Below are 10802 nucleotides of genomic sequence, written 5' to 3' on the forward strand. Positions count from 1 at the left end.
GAGTGTTTTGCTAATTTTCATCTAATGGCTTAAATCTTAAGGTTGAAATTTCAACGGAACTGAAACAAAGGAGTTTGTGATGTTCGGCATAATATGGTTTGGTGAATTCCAGGGCGTCCGGCTTCAGTCCGCCCGCATGCCGCTGGAGCAGTTTGTTTGATGTAATGTTATACGTATGTTGTACCTCCGCCATTCACCATATGCGATGCCTTCCAAACAAAAAGTGTCTAAATGTTTGCACGCGGACGTGCAGATCTTACGTAAACCTTGATCAAGTACAACCTTTCAGATAAATCGAGTTTTTAATGTAAAAAAAAACATTCTCCCCTCTCTTCGAGACTCAGACAATGTCCAAGTTTGACGTATTGAAGTACAATGATTTTGACCTTTACTAAGGACGATATAAATGCGGCTGTTTTGAATGCTTCATATTGTAATTACGTAAGACGTGTCGCTGGAGAAAGTTAATTTAGTTTTGAAAGTGAAATCGATTGCACTTTCTTTCAGTTATCCGTTTCATAGCTACGTTATTGGTGTGACTTAAGAAGAGATTGTTGGTCAGCTTATTAAAATAAGCCTACGTATAGCTTCCAAATCATTCTCATATGATGAAAAATTTATTTTATGTAGTCTATCAATATTTATAACATTAAATCTTCCAATATGATTTATTCTTTAATACATTTATCAATCAAGTCAAATAACATCATATAAATAGAAACATAAATTTTAACAAATAACAAATTGAAACTCGACCCATAAAAATAGACGGTAAGCGGTAATCCTCCGCCAGTATAAACCTGGCGAGAGCAAGTCGCCCGTCCGTCGGGATTAACTTTAAGCTCCCAGCTAGACTAGAATCATAAATTGAACATATAAAAGTGTTTAATAAAAGGTAGGGAATGTAAAAAAAATGTGCAAACAAGTCCGCAAACACGTCGGTGCGGTTTGAAGGTAGCGTCCGGATTGCGCGGGGTGCGAGGTGCGGGGCGCGTTGCGGGTCGGGGCGGGCGCGGAGGCTCGGGCGCATTCCAGCCTCCGCGGCCACGACGTCACCCGGTGCATTCCTCGCAGCTAGTTTTTCTCATACCTCCGATGCGAAAGAAAGCGCGCCAGAGATCCGTGTAGCCTTGCTTTACTTTAAGATATCTTTTTGTAAATACCACTGCACTATTTTTACGATATACCCTTCTATAACCTTGTTGGTATATACTAAAACAAAAAAGCCTCTCTGGAGCCAAGACCTTTAGAGACATCGAAATTAGATTTTGGATGACAGGCTCCGGTTTGGTTTCGATAATTTTGAATGCCTAATTTTTTAAATTCCATTTGTAAAAGTATAGATGGTTTAACCAAACCGAAGTGTCCATTAGAGCCTAATATCAATTAACTATTAAACATAACTGTCAATAAAACTTAAACAGTGATTTTGGATTTATTCTAATAACATTAACGTATACTATTCAACAGGTATCAATGCCCTTGAAGTTGATACGAGTTACATAGGAGTTGCATTCACTAATTCCGCTTCAGTGATTATGAGAATGTGGTAGCGGAAGTAGAGCGAAGCAAAGGGCGTAGGCTCGGCCCTGACATACACGGACACTGGCCAAACTGGACATTTTAACACTTAGGGCTTATTGATTACGTTAATCGTCAATACACTACTGCTGGTCCTATTAAACGTTCTTAGTTCTTTTGACACCTTGATAATTGTTATAAAATAAGTTGCATCAAAAACTGTTCCAAATATTATGTACTATTTCTATCAAATAACCCTAAAATCACGAACAGTTTGATAACAATTTAAATTGAAAGCTAAGCAAAACAAAGACTAATTTAAAATAGTTAGTTACAAAATTCTAATGCGGTTATGCTTTTTTAGGGAAATAAAACAATATTCATATAGAAAAAATACGAGTATACATATTTTTATATCGGTACAGTATTTAAATAATTTTACAACCATTTTAACGGAACTTAAAAACTTGTGCTGATCTTTTAATTTCCCATTAAATATTATTACGATACAAATAACATTAATGTTTTACGGTAATTACAAACCTAAATAAATAAAACCGTTTAGGAGTCTTACTTAACATAAAGAAAGAAGCTTTTAAAAGCTTCAACCTTTTATTTATGAGATAACCTGTTCGGAGCTTGACATTTACGTCTTTTTCTGCAATACTTATGGAATCCATTAATGGAAACAAATTAATAAAATTATGTAATTCGTATTTGTAACATAACATATTTAAAAATTGTGACATTAAATATCTGAATGTGTACCATATTCCAAGTGAAAAAAAAAAACACATGTCAATTTGAAATTATGTACATCTATCATACTAAATGTGTGTTGGTACACAATTCATGATCGGTTACAGTCAACTGCCCTCATGTCGTGCTTACAGCTTAACGGTCGTACATAATGATAACTTATAAGAAAATGTAAAGGCCGTAAAGTTCAGGTCTTTGCCGAGGACAAAGTCCGAAGTGGGGCGAGGGATGCAAGGCAGGCGAGGGATTCGAGGGACGCGAGGGGAGAGAGTCGCGTGCGCAGCGCGGTCCGTCCCTGGCGAGAGCAACGCCCCCGTCAAGGGCGGCGACGCTGCAAAATTCTGCAAGTCGGCGGCGGCGGCGGCGGCGCGGCGGCGACTCAGTGCACCGAGCCCCGCCGCGGCGGTCCCGCGCTCGCGTCGCCGCTCCGCCGTCATTGTGCGCGCGCGCACCACCTACCCCATGTTAAATAACAGTTATTTCAGTCGTTAATCGAAACTTTGCGATTCCGCGACTCGATTCACTCGCTTCGCTCTCTGTGACATCACACTGGCGCCAAATAAATAAAACGAATCAACTTTTGTTCTCACGGTGCGCTCGTATCATTGTTTTTGTACATTTTTCCCGAAGACGTGATGAAAGTAAATGCTTTATGAATGAACAGGAACCGAAAACGAGTTTTATAAATGAAAGTGTTGTGTTATGAATTAGTGCAAATGACGATTAAGTTGGGATCTATCGCCTGAGAAGCTTCCACAATGTTGGACACACGGAAGTTGCCCAGACGCTCTATGTCGCTCCACGGTTCGTATGTGAAATAAGGAATTTATACAAAAATTATGCCATAACTACACAGTCTAATAAGAAAGTCTGCGATGACCACGTTTAAAATAAAAATATGCAACAAGCTAATTAAAAAAATTGATGATGAACATATGTAGCATTTTCAAAACTATATTTATTACCGGTCAAATCGAGGAATATCAAGAAAATATAGATAACAAGGCTCGTAAATCTAAACAAATACTGTATTTCAATAATTAAAATATTAACAGTAGAAAGTTTTCATTTAAAAAACTACGCTTTTCGTATCAAATTTGTTTTATGTTACGTCGTAAATAAATATTAAAAGGAGTTATATCGACATTCGGAGAGAGGAAATTAGAAATACGATAGGCATGTATTTTTCAGTCATAGTTTTATACCTATAATTTTTTTTGACGAATGTATCACAAACAAAACACAAATAAACATTTTTCGTTTACTCAAACCTGACTTGAAACCGCACCTTTATGTTTACATCTCACTAAAATAGAGCTCAATATAACAAAGTGTTATTTATGACTACGCTAATTACATTTATTTGCGTTAACTGCTTGCTTTAAAGACAGCCATAGTTTCACGGTGTTTTTAAGTTGGCGAAGCGTCAAGTGCGCTCAACCTGAGCTTTTTTAACAGTGTACTTACCTTGAGTATTCCCAGAGGCTTCTTGTTAGTTCAACTATATTGTTATAAACATTAACACTTCAATACTAATATTATAAAGAGGAAAGATTTGCACTTTTTATGTATTAAATAACTAAATTATGGGGCCGATTAAAAATAAATCTTTCACCATTAAAAAGCTACGTTATCTGTGAGTAACATAGGATATACCATAAAGTATTGATTTTTAATTTTAAATAACAAGCAACAGTTTCTTCTTCTTAAGGTACCTCTCCGACTAGCCAAGGTTGGCGATCAGTTCTCCAAATTTGAATTTATCTCTTGCGAGGCAAAGCAACAGCTAGTTATAAATAAATGTATGTAAGCGGAGTATTATTTCGTCATAATTATTATACAACTGAATAAATTAATTCAATGCCCTCGCTTCAATTTAGCAACTGTATACTTTGAGATCGGTTTTGCTGAATTATTTTAAAATAATAGGAACAATGTAGAATTTCAGTATCCGACAGCTGTTCAAATACACTGAAGTGTGCCGTATGCTTCGGAACTGATATTTTTGTATGAATTCTACAGAAATATGTATTAAAAGGAAGAGCATAGACGCGCCGAATAGTAGTATTTACATTTATTTTATTTATAAAATGTACACTAAAAGAATAATAGTACTGTATACGAAAACATATAGTATTGTTAAAGTGCGTCATACACATTTTTTACATCCAATAGAAGAAGAAAAAGAAGGTAAAACTTAATGTAAATAGCTATTGTGAATATCGCATTTTGCAAGGTTTTAATAATATAAATTTCATGATGATTATTTCAACATATCATTCGAAGCGAATACTTAGATATTTGGCTCGATTAATTCTTGCTAATTAACCATGGTAGAATCGTGAGGAACACGTTTAACATGTTTTACAAGGAGGGTTTATTATCTTTGTAGTGAATGAAATCCTTAAATTAAACTTTGTGACTAATAAAGTGTGATAAAATAGGTGACGCATCACGTTGGCTAATAACTTGGTCAACTGTAATAGGAAACTAGTGATTTATGTTGTAGTGCGTTTTATATCGTCAATATTAGTTGCGCAAACATTGTGTCTAGTGAAATGAATTCGAATACCTCTGTTAGTCCGAGCGTGCAAGTCATAGATTCAAATCATCGTTATACGTCTTGTAATTTAATTATAACCTGAACAGATACTGATAAAGTGATAATTATTCCCTCTTTTAACTGTTGCCGTGAACTTTGCAGGAAGTAGGAAGTGATTCAATACGCCATACTATCAAATTTAATTTGAATCGGTGATTTATTTGTTAGCATGAGAAATAATGGTAAAATTGGTTGTGACCTTGAAAAAGTTATTTGCTTTGGATTTAAAATATAATTTCATTCAGCGGCTGTAATAAAATTTTTTTTTTCCTTAGTAGTTATAAATGTTTGGTTTTTATTTACAACTGTAATTTTCTCTTGCAGATCGCATCCACAAGAGTGACGCAGAAGATAAAAGCCTTTCAAACGATGAAACACCTCTTCCTACTTGTCCCCGACAACCTCCTGACGGGGTGGAGACTCCCTCTGATGTGGTAGACAAGGCTCCGGATTTACCAACGAGGCTACCCCCTCGACTTCCACCAGCCTTATATGCTGGAACGACGCGTCCAAGATTATCTTATTTATCAAGAACTCAAGATGCCAGAAGCGAAGCTAGCGTTAAGGATAAAATTGCCATGTTCTCTAATGACCTCGCAACTTCAACTGATCGCCTGGATAAGTGTGGAACACTGCCAGTTAGAACTAAGTCAACATTAAGAAACAATACACCGTCTTACTCAAACAGTTTTTCTGAAGTGTCTACATTAGACAGACGTTTGACGAAGTCTACAGATAATTTGGATGATACCCCCCGATCTTATAAGAGACATACAGATCGGCCAGAAGTGCTTGGAGCACTCGAAATAAGTAATAAGGAAGTTAAAAATAGCCGATTCTCACATTCCGAGCTTACAAAAATGCCTTTGTTCTACGGAAGTACAACGACTCTACCGTCCTCTGTTGATGCGTCTTTCAGTCGAAGTGTATACCACAGTAGAAGCGTAAGTGATGATACTAGCAACAAAAATGTAAGCGCTCATAAGTTAGAACATATTATAGAGCAAAGAAAAAAATCGTTATCGAAGCTTCGTGGCCTTGTAATCCCAGAAGTTCACTCGCCGATCGTTGACCTACCTGAAATAAAAGTGAAAGATTCCATCTCTAAACCATTCATTTTAAAATATAATCAAAACGACACGTATAAAAAAGATAATTTGACAATGACAAGATCATTAAGTGTAAACGAAAACAAATGGAATACTAATTTCTTGCCAAATAACATACCTAAATACTCACCTGCTTTCAAAAGAAAATCCTTGCAAGTATACAGTCCCTCGTCACTTTCGAAGGAATCTACACCGGAAAGAAAATTATTAGAGAGAATAGACGTTCAAAATAAGACATATAATAAGCCAAGCCTTGCAAAAACCTTGAGAAGTACATTGGAATCAGGAAGCCTTTTGCAATCACCTATCAAAGACTACAAAAAATCTTTAGGTGACATTCGTGATTACAAGAATGTCGAAATCAAAATATGTACTACAACTGAAATAGTTGACAGTGACAATGAGTCTGCATTGAGTTCAGCCCAGTCAAGTTATCGTTCGTCAGCGTCCTCACCTATGCATCACATTGACGCTATAGAATCGGATAGCTCTCGCCTTTCCCCGAGAATTTCACAATACACATCTTATTCCCTGGTCAAGTCAGAAATTCCTTCTAAATCTTCAAATACAGAGAAGAGTTGTGAGGAATTTATCAAACGCAAAGTTTGCCGTTCTGTATCTTCAGATACCAATATATCTCTCAGTTCTTCGGCAGGATCTGCTGCCACTTCTGGATCACAAGCGAGCTGCAGTTCGCTTGAGAGTTCTGTTGCTGACTCAGACAAGAGAAAAGTTTCGAAAGTCTACAACGTAGATACTATAAATAGAAGAAACATCTTAGCTTCAGCAAAATGCAGGAGCGGACGAGATATAAATCTAAAATCACCCGTTGTTGAAACAAAATTCTCCCATGAGTCTTACAACAGATCTCCTAGTCCTACACTGAAAACGTCTGAACGTCTTTCTACACTCACATCTTCAGTGAGTGCTATAACGAATAAAGGCGAGACCAGACGACGTAACAAGGTAATCGCAGAATCCGATTCTGACACCGATGACGATACTCATGCCAGAAACAGGAAAACTGAGTACAAAGCTTCAAGATTGAAACGAAACTCAAGTATTTCTAACAAGAGTAAACAAAACGAAAACAGCTATGAACCTTCAAAGATTGAGGAGGGATCGAAACTTATCAAAGAAAAAATTATCCAGGAATCTACAAAGACGACGTCAGAACACTATGGTGAAAATAAATCAAACAATTTAGCCACACATACTCAATCAGTGCAAAGAAACAATGATATTCAAAAAAGGAAAGAGATTGAAACCCTAACATCAAAGAAAAGTATTGTTAACAATATTGACGTTGTCGATAATGTAAAGCCTATGTTGTCCTATGAAAAGTCCGATAAAATTGTTAACAACAAAAAGGAAGTAAGTAACAATAAATTTGACAGCAAATATAGTGACCAGCCCAAGACTTCGACATCTATAATCAGACTGAAGAAAGCTGTTGGTTCAGGCGTTGGAGTCATACTGGCTGGAGGCACAGACTGTGAAGCGAAGGACGTTACGGTTAGTATTACAAAAGAGAGTAAACCTCATTTTCATTCTTATTAATGGATAGTGACTCGTATTTTTTTTTTGTAACTAATGTTAATAGTTAACTTTACATTTTACAGGTCCATCGAGTTCTATCTGATAGTGTAGCAGCAAAAGCAGGTCTGAAGAGAGGAGCAAAAATTAAAGCCATCAATGGCTGTACTATGATGGGTCTCACACACGCGCAGTCAGTCACAATTCTTAAGGTATTTTATAAAGTTAAATTATTAATATTACTGTCGAAATAATATGCAAGCTAGTAAACATTCTTGGAATGTGTGCCTAACTTTCCATTTTGTTCACAGGAACAACGTTCAGAAGTAGTTATTGAAATAGAAAATGAAAATGCAGCGAACGACAGTGTAACGGGTTGCGGCTCTGAAAAAGGTACAGCAGGAAATCTGATAACAGTAATAATGAAATTAAAAAAAACAGTACAAGTGAAGTTTAACAAAATATTTTTATCTTAACAGCGGAGTCGAAGGATCGTCAGAAGAGAGTCGAAGTATCGATCAAAGAAGATAACAGTCCCAGTGATGTAGTAACTGTAATTGTAGAGAAGGCCGGCGGTGGGACAGGACTCGGTTTCGGATTGGACGGCGGTCGGGATTCGCCACACGGTGACCGGCCTTTGACCATCAAAAAACTATTTGCAGGTACTTTATGATGCTTATTCATACTTGGAGTAACTGTGAAAAACAAGTTTCCATTCTATTAGCTTCGAAATATCGTGAATTTATTTAGAAGACAGCCTTTATAGCAGATGACATTGTTTTTAATGTTACAAAATTTTCGTTTGCATTTTCCAGGTGGAGCAGCTGCTCAAAGTGGTCGTATTCTAGTCGGTGCAGAACTACTCTCTGCTGGAGGGCAGTCTATGGAGACATTCACACGAACCCAAGCTTGGGCAGCTTTGAAATCATTGCCCGCCGGTCCTGTTGCCTTGGTACTAAGAAACCCTAAGGGTACTAAAGCCTAATCTAAATATAAAACAAAAGCTGGTTAGATGTGTTATAGGTATGTATAGTTCATCTTACCTTGGCGTTCAGAGTGTGTTCTTGTATATGTAAAAGGATCAAAATCTGCACGCACCAAGATAAGTTGAATTATCTACGGAGTTTTTTCTGAATGCAGATTGATTGGATCGGTTGCCCAAGGCGAATGAATGTGATGCTTGAAGAGGCAGTATTTTGATGTTTAGGCATAGTACTACTGTAATCACTTTTTCTACAAAAAAACAATAAAAATTATAAAACAAAATAGATTTAAGATAAGACATAATAATTTTGATATTGAAAGCAACGACGAGTAAATAACTTGTTACATGCATTAGTCAGTATTGTTTAGATTTTTGTATATAAAAATAATTCTTATTTACTTACAATATTATCCTAACACGATACAAATGTATTTTCTTACGTAAGACCTTTTTAAGACTGTATTCCATTTTTGTTAAATTGTTTATTTATTAATTCGATTAATTTAAAACTAGTCTGTACAATGACATTTTGTGATGTTAAACATTTCTTAATTCTAGGCATTGTACTTAAATATAGTTATGGAGTAAAGGAGACGATGTCGATCTATTGTTGAGTGCCATCTTGAAATAAATGTCTAGAAATATATACTAACATTTTTAGATCATTTACGAAATATTATTTCATTTGGTACTACAACGATAAAAATCTCAATTATATTAAGTAACTTACGTGCTTTGTAACCCTGTTAATGTTTGTAAGCATATAACTGTAAAATGATATTGCTTAACCAATTAATTTAGTAAACATCCGAGGATTATCTTGCTTCAGTTCCCTTGCCATTAATATCCATGTATCCAAGCCGTATCTTACCACTAACTTAGATTGTAGAATTGCTTTACAAATAATTGTATATAGTTTTTATGATCATTTTTTATTGTTACAATATCTGAATCAACAATACCTATTTAGTACTTATTTTGTATTACTTGAGAAATATAAAAACCTATATTTATATTGATGAAATTATATTCTTGTAACGTTAATAAACATGATACATTTTTTTTTTTTATTTTATTATACGGCTATAAAGTTTTAAATTAATGACCAAACTGTTTTAAAATTAATAAACAAGCTTACGATAGTCATTCCTGCAAAAAACAAAAGAACTCTACATATAATTCCCAAAGTAAACTAACGAAGTATACAGTTTGTACAAATAATTTAAAGTCGTGATGTTGCAAATTGCAATGAAGTTTGATGCAGATGAAATGCAGTTTCTCTGCAGAACTTACTGCACCATTCACTTTAAACTTCCAATATTTATAAGAGTTATCTGTGAAAAGTCGACTTTTATTTTAGTTTGATGAGATGTAAAAAAACTGATGAAAACCTCACTTACGGTCTCATGGCAAATGTCAGTGTACGAGAACAAACGAAATTACCTAGTTTTGAACCTTGACTGTAACGTTCTAATTCTAAAAACAAAATCTCGTTAATGAAATCTTACTATTGTCAAGAATCCGTAAGTATAGATGGATAGATGGATGTTTGTTAGAGTTTGTAACCTTAACGGCTGAACGGATCTCGATGAAATTTGGCACAGATGTAGTTGATAATCTGGGAGAACACAGGCATACTTTTGTTTTTTTAATTACACGCGTAGTCGTCGGCGAAAGTTAGTATGTTAATAAAACATAAATATAAGTGAAAGATTGTTTTTCGATGGAGTACAGTTAACGAATACTGTATTTTTAAACACTTGTAAGTGTAGTTTCTATATTTAGCAAAATTAGTAATATGGACCCAACTAACGGTGTTCGTATGCAGTAAACACTGACGAATATAGCGACAATGAACAAGGTTGTTGTGCTAAATATTGAAAGCAGTAAAGAAAATTAAAATTATGGTAATAAACGAGATTCGTACCGATATTTTAAAATGAAAATAATTGGTGTTGATGTTAAGGTCTTTTTATTAAAGCCTCGGGCTATATTTTTTTTGTATGTCTTATTTAAAAATAAAATAATGATTGTATACGCAGAATTGAAAGTGACAACTGCGAATAGTTTAAAAGAAAAACCTGCAAAAACGTATTTTTATATCGTCCATAACACGTTGATAATGGAATGGAATATTCATATTTTTTATTGAATAAAGCATACTTGTTATTCCAAAAATAATTTAGCATCAATTTTTGTTATAGATTTTTTTTTTATAACATAAGGTGGCAAAGGAGCAAGCGGCCACCTGAAACCGCCAAAATGGCGAAGCGACCGCTGACCATAGACA

The 10802-nt window shown here is 35.3% G+C and overlaps 1 protein-coding gene across 1 annotated transcript in view; it reads left to right on the top strand.

Annotated features, from left to right (window-relative positions):
* The window catches only part of LOC106100586, a 39829-nt gene extending 30521 nt beyond the window's left edge, over positions 1–9308 (top strand). Inside the window, exons 4-8 of the mRNA XM_013279484.1 lie at positions 5207–7506; positions 7614–7739; positions 7839–7920; positions 8007–8189; positions 8343–9308. Coding sequence (XP_013134938.1) covers positions 5207–7506; positions 7614–7739; positions 7839–7920; positions 8007–8189; positions 8343–8512 — 2861 coding nt within the window. The 3' untranslated portion in view covers positions 8513–9308. The remainder of the gene's footprint in view (positions 1–5206; positions 7507–7613; positions 7740–7838; positions 7921–8006; positions 8190–8342) is intronic.
* The last annotated feature ends 1494 nt before the right edge of the window (positions 9309–10802 follow it).

This window comes from Papilio polytes, unplaced genomic scaffold, assembly GCF_000836215.1.
Source record: "Papilio polytes unplaced genomic scaffold, Ppol_1.0 DF824047.1, whole genome shotgun sequence".
In the NCBI taxonomy this organism is placed as follows: Eukaryota; Metazoa; Arthropoda; class Insecta; order Lepidoptera; family Papilionidae; genus Papilio; species Papilio polytes.